Source organism: Hippoglossus stenolepis, chromosome 19, assembly GCF_022539355.2.
Source record: "Hippoglossus stenolepis isolate QCI-W04-F060 chromosome 19, HSTE1.2, whole genome shotgun sequence".
NCBI classification, from domain to species: Eukaryota; Metazoa; Chordata; class Actinopteri; order Pleuronectiformes; family Pleuronectidae; genus Hippoglossus; species Hippoglossus stenolepis.
This window is the reverse complement of record NC_061501.1, coordinates 17,069,916-17,089,137: the sequence shown is the minus strand read 5'-3', so window position 1 is coordinate 17,089,137 and position 19,222 is coordinate 17,069,916. Positions and strand designations below refer to the sequence as shown.

Sequence of the window (19,222 nt, the reverse complement as noted above, 5' to 3'; positions counted from 1 at the left end):
CCTAACCCTTATCTTAACCTAACCATACCTAAACTTAACTTTAAACATGTATTACCCTTAAAATCTAATGATTCACAGAGGTGATTACCCATAGACTGTATATATATATAGTATGTTATGGTGACTTTCTTTTTGTCCCCATATTGTGACTGTAAACAGATTTAGGTCACCACGACATGACATACCGGGTCCCCACACACACGCGCGCAAAGGCGCAGGAGGTGATAAGAGCTCGGGCGCATTGGAGAGGGAGCGCACCTTTTGGAGTGAGGAGCGCACGGCGGAGAGGAGTATGTTCGTTTCCAACCTGAGCCTGAGCTGTGAGCACTGTCCCGGGGGAGGAGCCGGCGGCACAGCAGCGGCGGACGCGTACGGAGAGGTGCCCGGCACCCTCCCTCCTCCGTCCCTGAGCCCGACGGGGCACCTGGTGGTGGCCGTGTGCCTCGGCTTCATCGGCAGCGTGGGCTTCCTCAGTAACTTCCTGGTGCTCACGCTGTTCTGCCGCTACCGGGCGCTGCGCACCCCCATGAACCTGCTGCTGGTGAGCATCTCCACCAGCGACCTGCTGGTCTGCGTGCTGGGAACCCCCTTCAGCTTCGCGGCCAGCACCCAGGGGCGCTGGCTGATCGGACGCACGGGCTGCGTCTGGTACGGGTTCGTCAACGCATTTTTGGGTGAGCAGGTGTTTTTTTTCCCCTTTGTCTTGATCTCCGGAGACCGAAGCAGCAGCAGGACAGTTAATCTGGAATAAAATCTGCTGAATTTTATCTGTCTCAGCCTTGTTGGGATTTATCTGCTTCTAACAAGAGAGAAAGAGATGAAATATCGATTTGTGTCCTCACGTATATTCACCGCCCCTCAGATAAGATAGTGTCTGTGAGGAATCATTGGAAATTGCCTTTTTCCAGCATATTGACTCTTTCGCTCCCTGTAACTGTGACAGTTTGTCTCCAAATCCTGGATTTGTTCAGTTAAAACTTTAATTAAGATATTAATGCATCCGTCGCCTGCAGCAGAACATAACCAGATTTAAATCCTCAATTCATTCTGCAGTTAATTTCCATTAGAAGGTGTAATGTTCTGCTCGTTGCTGATTATGTGCAGCTCGCGAACTGAATTTCCTTCAAGGACACAAAACGATCTGATCTGGTGATGTGCCCTGATTTAGATCTAGTCCCAGATGGAACAATGCATTTTGGGTAAATGCAGAAAGAAAACAAACCGTGGGAATCTCCTTTTTATATCACATGACGTAGTAAATCTGCTCCTGTCGGGTTCTTATCTTGTTCCCCAGAGGTTGTGGAAGTCGAAGGTGCAGGGATCTGACCTCTGACCTCTCAGTTTGCAGGTGTCCAGCATCATTTCAGTGGAGTGGAGCTAAATGATGATTTTGATTGGGTTGGGGGGAGGGGGGGTGATGTCGCTGTGCCTGGATTTTTTAATGACTTCTGACGTTTTACTCTTTGCACTCAAGGGCTTCTGTGATTGAGAGCAATTGTATGTGATTAATCAGTGTGTTAAGGAGCTTTGCCCTCCCTGAAGAGGTGACTCTTAAAGATATTAGTTTTCTCTTTGGAGTCTCGCCCTGTGGCAAGGTTTAGGAAGGTGTTATCGTTGGCGCTCTTAAATAAGTTGTTCTCCCCATGTGGAATCTGCAGCTGGAGTAAAAGTGAACTATGTAGATGCAGTCAGGTGCTGTTGCTCTTTTCTCACCTGTTGCAGTGAAGCTCTGGAAGATGTTGCTGCTCTTACATCTTTCGTTTTCTCAATGGAATTTGCACTTTAAGTGAAGCGCACTTATTTGTTGTTGTTGCTCTGAAACCAGTGGTTTTCTCTATGGAATCTGGACCTGGAGTAAAGTGCACCAAGATGCTGCTGCTTGATTTGCTGTCGGATGCAATAAAGTGATGTTTCTCTTAAAGCTATTGATTTCTCTTCTGAGTCTGGAGTAACAGTCAGCGAGGGGGAAAGTGTTTCCTCTGTGGAATCTGGACTTGGAGTAAAGCGCAGTGAGATGTAAATCTACTTAGTTGTTTTCTCAATGATGTTTGTTGCTGCAGTACGACACTGTAAGAAGTTGTTGCTCTTAAATCACTTTCTCTTTTGGGACTGGACTTCCTGGCAGATTTAAGGTACAAGAAAATGTTGTTTCCCCTAAAGCTATTGGTTTCTATTTGGAGTCTGGACTTGCAGTAAGGTGCACTAAGATGTAAGGTGCAGTGGGATGCTCTTGATCTTAAGCCAGTAGTTTTCTCAATGAAGTTTTGCATTAAGGTACTGTAAGGTCCTAAATCTCTTCTTTTCTCTGGTCTGATCTTGCATTAAGGTGTTATTGTTTCTTTTCGAATAGCTTCTGTAAGAGTTTAGATTTGCAAGTTTCTATTAAACCAGCTCTTTCTTCTTGGGAGACCAGTATAAGGGGAATTAAGCTGTTTTTGCACCTCCATTTTTCAATCTCATCCGCTTGTCATCCTCTCTGTAAATGAAACATGCAGCATTCATATCTAATCTGCAGTTCATGCATGGCCCGAGAATCCGTACGATTAATTTTGCACACTGTTCCTGGGCGTTGGATGTCCGCGGGCACCTGCAGAATAAGTAAGTAACAACCAATAGCATCAAAATTGTACGTGACAAGATCAAAAGGCTTCTCTCAGCGCTGCCGAGACGCTTTACAGATTCAGGTCGGAGCTGGGCTGGTCATCGTCTCCGTCAGGCCTCTGGAGCGGAGAGATGAGCGCATCAAAGATTTATGTGAGTGCGGAGTGATTGATGACTGTTTGGTGAGAATTGATCCAATAGTGGGGGAAAGAAAACACGAAGAAGTGCAGCGCTGTTTGAAAATGGCCAAAAATAACCTGCAGGGTCCAGTTGTTTCACATTATACTCCGGCTGATGGAAAAGACCTTGTTGGTGGAAGTCGTAGTTCCATAAATAAAAGTACCCGTCAGTTTGTTTCTTTATCAGGCATATTTAAGGGAGTGACATCTATGAGTGAGCGGAATTTGGAGCAGATCCAAGTAAAGATATGGATCTAGTAGATTTAACTGGGATTTCATACGATGGTTGGCTTTTTTTCAGCTGCTGTGTTGTAACAAACATGACCGGAGGACGATATTAAGCCTGAATGCATCTACTCTTTAAAACGTGCTTTTTCGTGTGATAGCTGAGCAATTTGGAGCAATTTTATTTTTGTGTGCAAGTGGCCTCCCCATGTGTCACTTTGTTGATATGCAAATGCACAATGTAAAACCAGAATTGCTCTGTTCAGCGAATGGTGCTCAAATTGGCTCAAATTATAAAATCTAGACAAAGGCAGAGACCACTTCTGTCCAGATTTACTCGTGCAAATGCTGCAATTGGAACTACACCCTCCAAAACTACAAGTGCACAAACACACGTTACTGTTAGTCAGTCTAATGAAACCCGTTGGATGAACTTCACACCCACAGAAAAACAACAGAAAAAGGGTTCAAGACATCTTGTTTCACCCGCTGGCTGTAGGAGCTGAGGTGGAACCCGTGTGTTGAGTGACTAACGAGATGTTTTCTGTTCTGCTGCAATTACCCAGAAAACATCAGAGCTGGTGCACCGCGTGGTCAGTGACTGTAATCGAGCCACATCGGGTCACTCTCGCTGGAATAAGATCTCATTTGTGAAGTCAAGGGTCTTTTTTTCCTCCTCCTCCCTTCCTCTCTCTCTTCTTTGGTTTCACTGCAGGTCTTTCTCTCTGTGTCCTCTCTCCGTCAAGATTTATAAATCAGACGCCAACAGGTGCAAGATTTGGGAAACTGTTGCAAACAGGTGGTGACATTTTATGCATCAACAATTAACGGAGTAATCATAAAAAATAATTGTTACCTGCAGCAGTATTGTCTTTTATCACCTCCCCTCCATCGATACTTTCCCTGCATGAAGTTTTCATCATGCACTCAGTGTAAAAACACAACCAGGAGCCTGGTTATGCTTAGACACGGTCAAGATATAATCTTTCCTCCGAAGAAATCAAGATACAGAAAATCAGGTTTCACTAATCCCCATAAGCTGATTAGGAAAACCAGATTTCATTCATCTGACTTTGAAGAAATCAGGTTACTCCAGAAAGCCACCAGTAACAGGATTATGCAGAGTAAATGCATGTAAACACAGTGGAAGTTGTGCTGAGTGGTCCGATTTGGCACAAGTGCTTTTGCTTTGCCAACAATTGGATCTGAAACCAGAAAGAAAGAAAGAGCAGAGTGAGAAAGACAAAGAGAAAGAGGAGACAAAGAAAAAGAGAGATGAAGCGAGGGGGGGAGAAAGATGATTAGCTCCCGTGCTGACTCAGGCCCAGGACACTGGGTCATTCTTTCTAAAATCTATTCCTCACCTCTGGGTGAAGAAGAATCAGGCCTCAGGTGAATAAAACCCATTTAAATGCACAGTGGAGAATGTGATGGGCCCCGTTTGAATCAAAGTCACGGGTTGGGAAATGATTTGCGCCCTGAAACCCCGCGAGGCTCCGAGCAGAGACTGCACAATCGAGACGTGCAGTTAGCGGACAATTCAAACTCAAAGAATAGACTGCATTAGACAGGTGAGGGCTTGTTCACCCGTGATCACTTTATAATTATGAAATAATCCAAAACACAAATGTAGTTTTCTCAGTAGAGTGCATCTCGCCCCACAGTCCCCTTATGAAACCACATTTAAATCAGCTGGACGTGGATTTGCAGCATATGTCTCACACTCGTAGATATCAGTCCGATAAAAAAGGACACGTGACAGCAGGTCAACGATACCGTCGCCCCATCGGTGCTGGTTGAATAAAACTGTTTACCAGCTCAATCCATCTCATAATATGTCAAATGTTGGATATTGTGCTTGTTCCCATGACAACAAGTAGCCAAATAAATCATTGAATATCACTTAACATGGTTTCTACCTATTGAACTTTTATTTAATGTCGTATCCGACAGAATCCCAACATCTGCGGCAGGTAGACTCTCAGTCTGTTGAACATTATATCGACATGAATCAATGCAGTTTGAGGGTTTTACTTCAGTGAGCAGATGTTGGACAGATGTTAATCAGTCGCCCCCTTCATGAACTTATCCTAATAATTTATGTTTCCCTCTTTTCACGTACTTTTTAATCAGTCACTAATTAATTAATAATAATGAATGAACCCCTCTCCACAGGGCACTTGTGTCTGGGAGCTGAGAGCAGTTTAACAAAGCAGTGACGCTCCCTTCGTAGATTAACATCATTTTACAGGCACATGTAGAGGTCAGTGCAGATATTACAGTTTAATAATAATATGAATACATTTTATTACTTTATATATTTATATAGAACCTTTCATACATGAAATGCAGCTTCAAAAGGCTTCACAACAATGAGTTAACATAAAAGACATGAAGACACAGTGAACTGAACAGAGTCTGGAGAACGTGTTCTTTTTTCTAAATCCCCTCGAGTGTCAGTTTGAAGTATTAACAGACCTCATCATATATTGTTATCTTTTGTTATTTCAACAAAATGCGTTAATTATGTTTGACCCATGAGCGTAGACCTGTGGCGTCCACGTGCTTTATGTAACCAGAGGGCATCAGTAATGGACAGAGGGAGCCCTCTCTACCCACACACACACACACACACACACACACACACACACACACACACACACACACACACACACACACACACACACACACACACACAGTAATTTCCATTAATCTCAAGACCTGCTCTTTGCCGTTGCTCTCAACACACTGTGCGCCCACGACCTCGCCACGCAGTCCAAACCAAACACGAAGCCTTCAGTGCTGTGATTGTCCGTAATCAAAGTCTCAGTCCCCGGCAGACTCAGTGTAATGAAGGCAAAGTGCCCCTGGACCGCCGCTTAAGCTTGTATGTGCTGATTAGCTCTGATTTAAGAATTTCCTCCAGTTGCATATGTTCATCAATTAGCAATTAACATGCACGGGGAGATGGTGCACAGCTGTGCGGCTGTCGGCCTCTGCTTTGATGCAGAGGAGAGCGCGTGTGTGTGTGTGTGTTGCGTGTGAGAAGCAGGTGTGAGCAGCGTCATGATGATTTACGTGACCACTCGGGATAATGATTAGCTCATCAACGTTACGATGCAAAGTTTGACTGTAAGTAAACTAGAAGTCCTTATTTATTTAATATAAAATGTGCAAAAACACTTTTCTAATCCAGAATAAATTGGAGCTTCAGTTTTAGAGCCCTGCCGATGTGGATTTTGGGGCCGGCTGTTGAATTCTGATCTCTAAAATATCCAGAGGCTTCTTTACACCCTTTCACAACAATAATTGCTCTGTATTAAAAATCAAGTTTCCACATAACAGCCAAATCAGAAGAATCATAATTGTTGATATTTGTGACTCTCACACCCCTTGACCACCACCTCTCTGCACCCCGCTCAGGCATCGTCTCCCTCATATCCCTCGCCGTTCTGTCCTACGAGCGCTACTGCACCATGATGGAGCCCACCATGGCTGACGACAGAGACTACCACACCGTGCTGGGAGGGATCGCCTTCTCCTGGCTCTACTCGGTGGCCTGGACCATCCCCCCGCTGCTGGGCTGGAGCAGATACGGGCCTGAGGGGCCCGGCACCACCTGCTCGGTTGACTGGCAGACCCAGACGCCGAACAATATCTCCTACATCATCTGCCTGTTCATCTTCTGCCTGGTGGTGCCGTTCATCGTCATGCTGTACTCCTACAGCAAGCTGCTGCTCGCCATCAGACAGGTGGGATTGCAATTTGTGAGATACTTTTTCTTTGAGTTGCAAATCACAAAGCATGTTCTTGTTGTGCAGTGGTGCGGTGGTTAGCACTGTCGCCTCACAGCGTTTGGATCTCGGTTTAGCGGGGGTCTTTCGGTGTGGAGTTTGCATGTTCTCTCCATGCAGATTGGAGTTAGGTTGTCTGTAGGTTTGAATGTGAGCATGACGGGTTGTTTGTCTCCTTGTACGTTGGTTCTGTGATGGACTGGCAACCTCTGGAAGTAAATCTCTCATTAATTTTCTCCATTGACATTTCAGAGAGTCATTTTATTAAGAGTTTAAAGCCTGAAACCAGGCCGACCAGCGACCAGATGAATTGCGACCTTGAAACATTTGATTTGGAACAAAAAACAATATTGGAAAACAGAAAGAAAGAGAAGGTGCTGACTGTGTATGTAATTATTTTAAGAGTGGAGGAACTACACATCCCATAAATCATGGCGCCTCGTATCTAAACAACTGCAGCATGTTAGGGCTCCTCCAATCAGACACATCTCTATTACACCTGAGGACTGTGGGTAGTAGTAGTACTTCTCTTTGACATTGTGAATAAATCAACTTGTTGATATCATTTGGACTTGTGGCTTCTACAGGAGCATATAACATCGTTTCACAATCTTAAAGTGTGTGGAAAGTCTACCTCGGATGGTTAAAATATTATGGCTGATAATCAAAATCACTCTTGAGAAAATGAATTACTTCAGGACGCTGTGGAGCTCCTTAGATCATGGATGGACGTGTTGTATTAGAAACCATGCAGCTGTCTGGATATGACAGCGGAGCACTCGACTGCAGATCTGAGACATGACACCACAAACAAAGAGTGTTCTTAAGTGATTCTTGATTGTGATGGACACCCAGTGAACCGCTCTAATTTGGGATCTCGACTGATCCTCGACTGATCCTCGACGGTATCGAACGCCTCGGGGCCGTCTGAGTGTTCGGTCTGAGGCTGACGAGAGGAAGGAAGGAATGTGAGTTCATACATTTCAAAGAGTCGAGCATGAAAGCGGAGAATCGAAGCCGAGTGTCGGCGGATCTCAGCGGCCTTCTATCAGGTCGGACATCTCCACAACGTCTTCTATTAAAGCTGCCGACACCAATTCACTTTGCTTCTGCTTTGTTCTGTCGCCGGCTGCTGAGGCCAAACAGACACAGTGGGATTGTCTATGTGTCGACATAATTTACAGCGTGATGCAGGATCAGGAGGTTCTGACGAGATAATTTGATTCCAGTTATTGCTGCTGGGAAGGTAAAGCATTGTGTTTGCCCCTGAGGCATTTTCCTAAAAGTACAAATCAAAGTTTTGAGAGCGATCTAAAGGCATTGTTGAAACTTTGACAGAGGCATCAGGACGATACAAACGAGAAGGAGGAAAGTTTGAGGCTTGGAGGATGTTGCATCACATTAAGATGCAGTTTGTAATGTATGATGGCTCAGGTGTGATATTTCTATTGTCCAGCTCATAAGTGAAGTAAGTGCTTCTTTTATAAGTTAGCTAAGAAAAGAATCAGAGCAATAAAGAGAAATAAACATAACAAAACTGGATGGATATAAAATCCAGCTACTATTTTTTGCTCAGTAGATTTAAAGACCAGATTATGTTAGTAGTTACTCCCATGTCAATATGTCTAATAACCGAGTGGATTCCCATCAATCTGTCCTCATCATAATCGAATTGTGAGAAGATTTATCAGAACATCAGTCGCCTTTATGAAAAGAAGATGCTATTAAGTAATAATAAAATTAAATTACAATTTTCCACATCAAAAGAGGTGAAAACTGTCTTTGCAGCATGTAAACCTTAAAATTAAATTTGTTATTATTATATTGCTGCTGTTTTCTATTTTCTACTGTGTTTGGATCTGCTCTAGTGGTTCAGGTTGAGCTGGTCTAATCTGTTCTGCTCTTTATTTGCTCTAAATGATGACGTCTTTTAATTAAATATTGTTTAAGGGTTAAACCCCTGACCCTATAACCCTAAGAGTAGGTTAGAAAATAATATTTTTTAAAAGAGCGAGAGAGAAGGGCAGAGGTCATGTCTGCAGGCCGGTGTTAATGAAAGGTCCATAGACGAGTCTGCTGAAGCGCTTCATTAAACCTGAAGGCTACAGACCTTCGCACCCACGGTCAGATACTCACAGGAGACAAAAACTCTGTATTTTGTGTGCGTGAAAAAAACACTAATACACACTAATACACACACACACACGTGGTAGAGCTGCAGATTTTCATGAGATCCAGGCTGCGTATCTTTGTGTTTAGTGTGTATGTGTGTGACCTTTTGTGATTTAACGTGAGTGCATTTGCATCATTCTGTTGATATATCACCTCTGTTCGGCAGCTAAATGCATCCGTTGAGCGTATCTGAGAACTCGGCTTGCCTCACTCTTGGGTTGTGCGTCACACGTCTTCCTTTAACTTCGCAGGTCACGGTTAAATGTGTTTGCTCGCGGCCGTGAACCGCACTCTGGTGTTGATGCGTCGATGCTGTTTGCACAAGAATTTAATTTGCCACGTCATTTGCTGGTTCATGTTCCATGGCTCTGCGGGGGCAAGCTCTCTGAACGTTTTTTCTTTTTCTTTTTGCTGAATGTTTGTAGTGTATCTTTTATGAAATTATAAAAACAGAAAGTTGGTCAAATTGGTTCAAATGTCCTTAATATTGCGCCCAAACCAATTTAGCTTCCTGGAAGCCCGATAGCCTTAAAGAGCTTTGATTGGTTCTGCAGTGCCACCATGAGGTTAACAGCTGTCATCTGTAGTGTGACGTCTCAACAGCTGTCGGATGTTAGGTCGGTGCAGAAATCCACTTTATCTCATGTCATCCCATGTTTGCACTCAACTCATTTATTCAGCTAATTCCTCCATTAAGAAGAAGCCTGTCAGAGCTGCTAGCGTCTGTGTAGACTTGTCTAATTGTATAAACTCTTCCTGTAAAGTCTGTTTTACCTCATCAGTCATTTCGTAGCTGGATAATCTAATTTCTGCAGAGTTTAGGTCCAGAAGCTGATTAATTTTCATCTTTGTTTTGCGTTCATGGTGCTTGAAGCTGTGAATCATCACAGGATTCGTAGCTGCTGGTGATTCAAATCAGGTTAATGGACTATATCATCCTAATTTATCAAACTGGTAAGTGACTGAGCTCATTAAACCCAGTGTGTTGACAGAATCTGAAAACACGAATCGCAGATAAACGTCTCCGGTAATGAACTGGCAGTCGTCCTTATCGTCCTCACTGTTGTGATGATGTTAATCTATAATCTAATAGTGTGTGTGTGAATATCTTTGGATCATTTGTTGATGAACCACAAAAGAAACACAATGTTATGTTGAGACAGAGGAGAGCAAATGCTCAAAGTGTTTGAGATCTGCCTCAGACAGAGAGAGTTAAATCTTTCTCTGCTGCCTAATGTAGATATGCAGTGTGTGTGTGTGTGTGTGTGTGTGTGTGTGTGTGTGTGTGTGTGTGTGTGTGTGTGTGTGTGTGTGTGTGTGTGTGTGTGTGTGTGTGTGTGTGTGTGTGTGTGTGTGTGTGTGTGTGTGTGTGTGTGTGTGTGTGTGTGTGTGTGTTTGTTACAGCAGCCAAGGTGTAAAGTTACCTGAGGGGAGGATAATCCCATGCTTACACAGCATGCATCTTTCTCACTTGCAGGGCAACACACACGCACACACAGACTATCTAGACACACACACATTTCCACAGTTGAGTATGATTACATCTTGTGTGCTCCTTCTACTGTGTGTTGAAATATAAACGCTGCACAAGACAAAAGAAAATGAGGGTGAAAGGCAAAGTTTTCTTCCCTCTGTATTTGAGCTGTATTTGTTTAAATGTAGTATTTATAATATCACAGCACTTCACTTGAAGTATTTTTAGCAGAACTTTACTTCATAATGTATTTGTGCATCTTCATATGTCTCTGCAGCTTTTCTATAGTGTTTGATTTAAAGAGTAAATAAACTACAGTATATATGAACGTTATAAGTGGAAGAAAACCCCTTATCTGTTTAATATGGTTTAGTGATACAGTGATAACTGATAGATTTACCAGTTAAAACTTCTAAAACATTTAGTCTTTTACCTAACTACATTTCAGAGGGATTCAGATTTACTTCACTACATTTTCTGTGCTGCTGTGAACGTGTCTGAGCGCAGAATCTCCCGCTGAGTCGTGCATGTGTGAAAGGAAACCACCTCTGGACATTCTCTAACAGAATGTTCTGTCTGAAAACAGAAAAAAAGTTTAGTGATAAAAAAAACTTGAGGCGGGATACATACAAGAACGTAAGGAAATTGCAGGTTGTAATAAAAAAAACCTTATCATCCTTTTATCTTTTATTATTCACCGTGTTCTCGGAGCCCTGTTGGTCTCGTGTGCGGTGGCGTTGACGTCTGAGAGAACAGGAGGATGATGGAGCTCGTCCTTGATGGTGTGACAGCGTCTGGTCCACCGCTGACGTGATTGTCACATGTCGTAACGTATTATAGTTTTGGCCTCTCGCCCTGTTCTCTGGCAGCGAGAATGACCCCAGACTGTGGGTGATGGAGGTCTGAAGTATTCTTAAAACATCCTCCACGCGTTCCTCCTCCACGTCCAGCTGACGCAGCAGCTGTCGCCAGCGCCGCGGGGCCGCAGTTTGCTCAGAGTCACACGGACGGGATGATTTAACTCTGGAAGTCAAAGGCTGGCAGCTCCAATATTAAGACCTTATGGAAAAGATGACGGCTCCTCTGCACCGCCAGGACCCGTTTCTGGCCAAGCATTTTCATGAATTAGTGTTTTTTTAAAATCAAAGTTAATCTATTTCCTTCTAAATAAAGAATTAAACCACCTCGGTGCAGGTTTAAGCTGCACAAATAAGGCTGAACATTTTCCAAAGCCTCCTATAATTGGGCTGATTTCCAGGCGTCTTTTGGCTTAAATTCATTTCAGGGTGACGTGAGGCGCGGAACTTTATTCAGACAGATAATCCATCACAACAAAGATTTCAGTCACTGTTTTGTGTTAGTAAAGTTGATATCAGGTTCTGTTTGGAAAACGTTTTATTGAAAGGATGCTCTGAGACTCTGCTGCCAACGACGAACCTCAAATGACCTTTTATATTCATGTTTTGTTGCATTGAATCAATATCACGGAAGTTTTAATATAAGAATATAAATGGTAATATAAAATATTATAGTAAAACAATTATAAAATACACCAATTAAAAGTTTATTTCATTATTATAAAAAAACAAATCTCAATTATGATTCAAATTCAATCTAATTCTCTCTTGTTGTGGAGATTAATGGTCAATGATTTTTTACTCAAAGACCTTAAAGCCTTCAATGAATAATTATGTATATTATTGATTAATCTTCAGGTTTTATTAATCATTATGCATCTGTTGTTTATTTACCGATGTATCAACGGACTTTTCCCTCAGGTCCGGAGTTCGGTGGTGGCTAGTCGCCGAGAGCAGCGGGTGCTGGTGATGGTCGTCACCATGGTGGTGGGCTACCTGGTCTGCTGGCTGCCGTACGGGGTGGCGGCTCTGACCGCGACCTTCGGGTCCCATGACCTTTTGACCCCAGAGGCGACCATAATGCCGTCGTTGCTGGCCAAGTTCTCCACCGTCATCAACCCCTTCATCTACATCTTTATGAACAAACAGGTGAGACGTCCACTGTCCCCGGGGGTTCTTCCCTGACCATAACACATCCTTTTACCAAGTTCCATGGAAATCCATTAAGTATTTCTTGGGTAAACTTGTTCACAATACTGTACATGTTATATTAAGCACTTAAAATATCATATTATGCCTTTAACTACATCATAATGTGTTTTAAACCCTTAATTTAATGTTTAGTGTTGCTAAATAGGAAGTGTTAAAACAATGAAAACACTAAACTTACCTGAACTGACGTGGTGTAGATGGAGTCAGCTGTTCTGTGTCTTATAATAGATCAGTCTCATTTTATTCTCCCCCTTATTAAGTCACATAATCACAACCAGGGACAGTCATTGAAGTTATATAAGATTCAGACTCAGGGGGAGTCTGTGTAGGGACAAGCTGACCCCCCCACTCCTCCATCTGCTGGCTCCTCATTTACACCTTCAGACATCCTGCTGCATTACACACACACACACACACAAACACACACACACAGGAGACAGACACACAACATTATTATCGTGGTGTCGCAGCCAACGCACAACAGAACTCTCCTGAATCAGAAACAGGAAGTCGTGTTATCAACCAAGAATGCATCTTTTTCCTTAACAAAACAAAAACCTACATTTCGTAGAGTTGCATCAAAGTGTGATATTTCTTACAGTGATTCAAAAACACATGACTACGTGAACTTGGCTATGAACTTTAAATCTGTGCTGTAGTTACAGTTACTACAGTAGTAGTAGTTAAAACCCAACACCGTCCATTTGTATTGTTTTTATCTGTTGTGTCCTGTCACATCTTTTAAATTATATAATTATGCAGTTTTTATCCAAAAGCAGAAGTGTTGCATTGATGAGGGGGGGGATCAGGTGGAACAGTGGCAGTGGATTGGGGCCATTTAACACGACCTGACATCAGAGTGGAACTAAAAAGAAAAGAAAGGAGTTTATAAGAGATTGAAAGAGTGTGACTGAGGAGAAGGTGGAGAAAGGAAAAGAGAAGACGCAACATTAGATGTTGGAAGAAAGGAGGGAAAGAACAGACGATATTAGGTGAGAGAGGCAGGAAGGAGGACAGGAGGAGGTAAAAGGTGAAGTGGAAGAAAGATAAAAGAAACAGATTCTTAGAGAGTTTGCATGAGGAGGAAACGTTTAAGGAAAGAAAAGTAGAGAAGAATGTTTTAAATTCTTTCATTTAATCAGCAAGAGAAACCTCAGAACAGGAGAAGAAAGTTATTTAACTGAGAAGAATCATGAAAAACTATCAGATATGAAAGATTTAAAATCACAGACGGGGAACGTACGACTGATTAAAGCTCATTTTACTTCAAAAAGTACCTGAAACCTGAACCTTCTGCCAACATTAGACTGATGTAGTTAGTGGATCAGTGCAGTGACTTTGGAAGGAAAAAGAGAAACCTGCTCAAAGTGGTGATGAATGAAAAAAGGATGATGAAGGACACAGCAGACGAAAGACAGGAAGGGAAACAGAAAGTTGATTTTTAATCTCCTAAATGTAACGTAGCTTTGATTTTTGATTATGTCCCTATCAGGGAACGACACGGTGCCGCTGACCTTTCCTTCCTCCCTCTCTCACTCCGCCACTCTTTTATCTGCCTCCCTCTCTTTCTATCTGCTGCCACCTCACTCCGTCTCTCTGCTTGGGAGACATTTAAGTCTCTTTGATGACTGACTTGTGTTCCCGCCGCGCTCTGTGTGTGGAAGTCTTTTCAGGCTCGTGTGATGATGATGAAGCTGATGATGAGCTTCCAGGGCCGTGGATAAACGCTCTGCCGAGGCCGCGCTGTGTGGCGCTTTCAGTCTTCAGTTCCTCCCAGCCCATAACTATGGCAGCCGTGTGTTGAGGCGAGTTGAAGACTTCAAGCGCTGCGCAGATTCATGCCCTGGACCAGAGGCAATTAACACTTGAACAAACAACCGTGTGATAAGAACTCCCTTAAATGACAGAAACCATCTATAGGAGAAAAAAAAGCTCGTTAACATGGAGGAGACAAGGTTTACGACCTGTACTGCAGCCATCCACCTATATCTAAAAGCACGTCTGTCTCTCGATTAGAATAAATCAGTTTCCAAACTTCTTTGGCTTGTGACAGCTTCAAAAAACTGTTCGACCATTCAGCTCCTAATGTTCTTCCTTGACTTCATCTCTAGAGGCCCCCCCCGAGAGGTAAAATTGTCCAATTATTTGACGAAAAAAAAAAAGAACAACATTCCCTCTCTCTCTGATTCCTCTCTTGTAAATCATTTCACGATGATTGGGAACCACTGACCCGAAAGCTGTTTTCTAAGAGGATAATTTAAATCCTGGTCGGGGGAAATCATTTATTTATTTACTTGAAGTGAGAGTTTTTTTCTTGTTTTTCTTCTTCCTTTGGGCTTGATGACGCTCTCTGTGGTGGTTTTATCAGCCACTCTGCTGAGAGAGAAGGTGTGAAAAAGCTTTTTCTCGACCCCCCGCTACCTCCGCTTCTTTTATCCTTTATTATTGTTTTGTGCTTCTCGGTGGAGTCGAGTCATGAAACACTGAGATGCTGCATGAAATGAAAACTGCATCTTCTGTAGTAAAGATATGTTTCCTGCAGCCTTCGTTATATATCTCCTCTTTTCTAACGTGCAAACTTTTCTCCTTGAAGCCTTTTTTTGCACAAAAGAGAATTTCTAATGTTATATTGAAAAATGCATTATATATGCACATATTATTGTCAGAGTTCTATCACACATCTGTTTGCCTTATACACACACACACACATTGGGAGTTGCACGTGAGGATTTAGTCTCCCCTCAGTCTTAAGATCCAATCTGTACCTGACTTTAGATCTAATCCTTCACGACGTCAGGTCCTCTATGTTCTTTATCCCGCCCTCCGTTCACCTCAGACATCCCTTTTCTCCTTCACACCTCCGTCCCCCACTTTGCACATCCAGCCGTTTCCTCTCCCCCTGGGGTTTTTGCTTTTTTTTAAAAACCAACAGCTTTGTTTTTCCCCCGAGCGCGGCTCTCCAGTAGATTAACACACTGGGATTTGAGACAGTGGAAGAAGATTTGAAAACGGGGGGAAGCTCATTTTAAAAAGCCGCCCAATTTCCTCGGGGGAGCAGAAATTAATTGGCTCATACATGTTGAATTGTCAGTCGGCTGCTTGTAAGTATCTCAAAAAGCAGCTCCCAGAAACATGCTTTGAGGAAAGAACTCGCTATGGTGATGTCATGAAACGTACCGAGGGGGTCATGCTTCACGCAGCACGCCTCGTTTGATCTGCGGCGCCCTGGGGAAATGTAGTAGACTTTAAGTATACGTGTGGAACCGGAGAGTATACTAAGTACACTACGTTTATCCAGGGGAGCGCGCTGCCTGCTGGACGAGGGGAAGACCTGCACGCATGAACTGGATCAATGTGATAATGTGTTGTCGTTGCACTATTGACTGTATTTGTGTCGTTTCTCAAAGATTCTTTGTTCATTTTTCCTCTTAACTGAACCCAGGGAACTACGGACAATGCAAAAGAGCGAAGGGAACTATTAATAAAAGTCAAATATCTGGTGAATTTGAATAATCTCCTGGTTTTACTCTGTGAACTGTGTCATCCTGGGCAAGAGAGGCCTACAAATAGGACAAAAGAATAAAACTACAAAACAAAATAGATCTTAATAGTAAAGAGATCTATCATAAAAAGCATGTAAACTAATAAGCTTGACTTTGCCTTTCATTCACAAACCCCTACTTCAGTTTATAGTGATTTCTATCAAGAGGAATTCATAGTGAGCTGATCAGAAAAATAAAAGCCATGGTCTTTTGTTATTGTTTTGATTCACAGACCCCTAGTGGCCAAAGTTGTATGATGTACCTTTAATTCATGTTCACTTATTGTTCACTTATTGTGTCTGAAGTCATGACGTGTGTGTGTGTGTGTGTGTGTGTGTGTGTGTGTGTGTGTGTGTGTGTGTGTGTGTGTGTGTGTGTGTGTGTGTGTGTGTGTGTGTGTGTGTGTGTGTGTGTGTGTGTGTGTGTGAGAAGTTCTACAGGTGTTTCAAGGCATTCCTCAACTGCTCCGTCCCCGAGCGAGGCTCCAGCCTAAAGACATTTTCCCGGGCGACCAAGACGCTCCGCACCGGCCGCCAGGACAAGGAGCACCACATGTCCGCTAAGGGCCCCTCCGCCACCGCGCCCAACTCCATCCCCGGGTTGTCGCAGGGGTCCAATCACTCGGCTCCATCGAATCGAGACTCGGCTGTTTCCCGCCCCCCTGCTGCTGACAACCCCAAACCCAAACTTATCCTGGTGGCTCACTACAGGGAATGAGAGCAGGACAAAACAACAGCGACGGGGGCCCAACGTTTAGAGGCGGGAGCGGCGAGCGGGGGCACAGGTCTCCAATTAGGAAACAAATCCTCTTAATAGTAGAAAAGAGCGAGCTCAAAGTGAGCTCAGTGGGAGGCGTGAAATACAAGCCGGGGAGTTTTGATCCCAGAACAGGTTGTTGTTGTTGCAGTCGACAAACAGGGACACACATCTCATCCTGCTTCCCCAGCGGCAGAGAGATATGAAGACGAGGGCTCAACGCGCTGTAATGCTGCATTTCGAGATCACCGACTCCTGCCGATAGAAAGTACTCGCTGTTTTCACATCCATCGTCCACTGACGCTGCATTAAAGCTCACTTAACCTCTGCCTAACGTTTTGCAAAGAAAAGGGGGGGCCTCCGTGGATCCGAGATTAAAATTCAGATGCTCAAACAGGGAGAGCGTGAGTTCGAGGACCCGCTAGCATGTTAGCGATGGACACACGGAAATAAGCACGATTGCACTTTATTGATTCAGAAGGAGCAGACGGAGGGGAAGATGTGAAATTGCATTCGCTCTGCCCCAGTAATTCAATTCAATATCAAAGTGGGTCAAGCTGTTTAGTTTATTTTTTATTACATTCATGAGGTGTCTTTTGTTAGACGACAAAATAATGTGCTACCTTAATCGCAGAAATTATTCAGGAACGTTTTGGAGTCTTCGGAGGAGCTTTTTTTTTTCTTCTTCTTCTTCTTGTAAACAGGGCAATGAGATATTTTGTCGGCTCATGTGTGCAGCTACTATAAGACGGATTATTCTCTCTATTTTCCAGCGATAATTCGGTAGAGGAAGTGGGAATAAGCACGTTTTGCTGACCCTGTTTCCATGCCTGATATCTGAGGATTTGAGGAGAAGAGCTTTGAAAAAAGATTTGTTGAACAATTTTATGCAATTAAGAATTAAGGAGGATTTTTATTATATGCCTTTATTTACACTTTGCCATTAAAGGGATGTTTCACCGTGTCGTGAGGGTCGCGTTGAGATATTTCACTGTTTTGATTTGTCGTTGAAATGTTTCTGTAGCTTTGTTCAATAGAAAAGTGACGTTCTGTTGTCTCCTACTGTGTTTTTTTCCTTCGCTTATGTAACATAAATTAAATCATGTCTCAAACAGATCTGGATGTCTCTGTATTTTTCTATTCACTTCACCCAGAGAGTGTGTGTGTGTGTGTGTGTGTGTGTGTGTTTGTTTGTTCAGAAACTGGAGCTCTGTGTCTCTCTCTCTCTGTCTCTTCCCTCCCAATCAAATTCACATGTGTTGATTAATCCATGAATTATTGACAGCGGCGTTATTTACAGGGAGGGAAGCCGATTAACAGTCCAAATTACAGCGTTCGTCTCGGTGCGAAAAAGACGCCATTTGGAGTATTAGGAGCGACAGCCAAGAATGAATAACGAGGTGATGTCTGCAAACTCATCTGGGCAGCGGCTCAGAGTAAACTTTGGGAGTTAGCGCGCAGCATTATTATCTTTTGGGTATTAACGTCCTGCAGGATTGGACGCAAACGTCTTTCAAGGCTGTTTGTGCAGCAAAATAAAGTTGAGAAAGAACTCCTGCTGAGTAATGCTTTCCTCGGCCCGTCTTTATGCTCCTTGGCATTTGAAATATAAATAGTTTTCTCCTCCAACATCATGAAAGTTTCTCTCGAACTCGCAAACATGTTCAGCTTCATTGAAATTTCTCTTTGATTCATGTCCGGTGATGATGAGTAACTCTTCGGTCATTCCGAGGGCGTTTTTTGGCAGATTTTTTTACTGATTTTTAGATTTTGTTCTCCACCACAGCAGAATATCCTGTTCCCATTATGCTCTATTCTTCCAGGACTTTGTGCCTACATGCATGTGATTGTCCAATATGGTCAGTTCCCTTGACGCAGCACGAATTAACAGGAGAAGTTGAGGCGTCGCCAATGTGCCTAATGCTTAATTGTCATGAATGAAGATGCAGTGTTGGCTCAGATAAGAACAAATCCAACGCTGAAAAGATTTTACTCAGTGTATCTGAGTATCCAACCTATCAGGTTAGAGTTAGGTTAGACCTCCACTGTCTAATAAACACATGATCACACTGGATGACACAACACTTCATTACTACGAACACACAGTCTCCTCCAAAAATCCATATTTCCTCCTGTTTGAGTCATGTTTGCTCAAAACAACAGAGCCCAGATGTTTTAATTCAATATTCACTTCAACACCTTTGTTATTGCACAGTGTAAAAAGATTTGAAGTGTCCAGAGAGAAACAGACAGACGAGTAGACACGTTACAGTCTGATGAATAAATATAAAAGCACAAGCAGTAAGTAGTGCAAACCTCCGCCAGCTCCATTTAGACGTTCTAGTCTTCAACCAAACCATCAACTCTGCTTTGTGCACATGTTTGTGTATCTTTGTGTGTGTGTGTGTGT

The 19,222-nt window shown here is 43.1% G+C and overlaps 1 protein-coding gene across 1 annotated transcript; it reads left to right on the top strand.

Annotated features, from left to right (window-relative positions):
• Positions 1-225: 225 nt before the first annotated feature.
• tmtopsb (teleost multiple tissue opsin b) lies at positions 226-17,926 on the top strand. Its single transcript, XM_035142595.2, has 4 exons — positions 226-674; positions 6,429-6,757; positions 12,224-12,451; positions 16,489-17,926. Exons 1-4 carry the CDS (start codon positions 293-295, stop codon positions 16,771-16,773), a joined length of 1,224 nt encoding a protein of 407 aa, XP_034998486.1. The 5' UTR covers positions 226-292; the 3' UTR covers positions 16,774-17,926.
• Positions 17,927-19,222: the final 1,296 nt, after the last annotated feature.

What these genes read in the sequence shown, in the direction of transcription:
- tmtopsb (XM_035142595.2), top strand. Translation starts at nt 293, where the DNA reads ATGTTCGTTTCCAACCTGAGCCTGAGCTGTGAGCACTGTCCCGGGGGA. An exon ending in TGCTGCTCGCCATCAGACAG is followed by an intron (nt 6,758 to 12,223) that starts GTGGGATTGCAA and finishes CTTTTCCCTCAG; the next exon opens with GTCCGGAGTTCGGTGGTGGC. An exon ending in ACATCTTTATGAACAAACAG is followed by an intron (nt 12,452 to 16,488) that starts GTGAGACGTCCA and finishes GTGTGTGAGAAG; the next exon opens with TTCTACAGGTGTTTCAAGGC.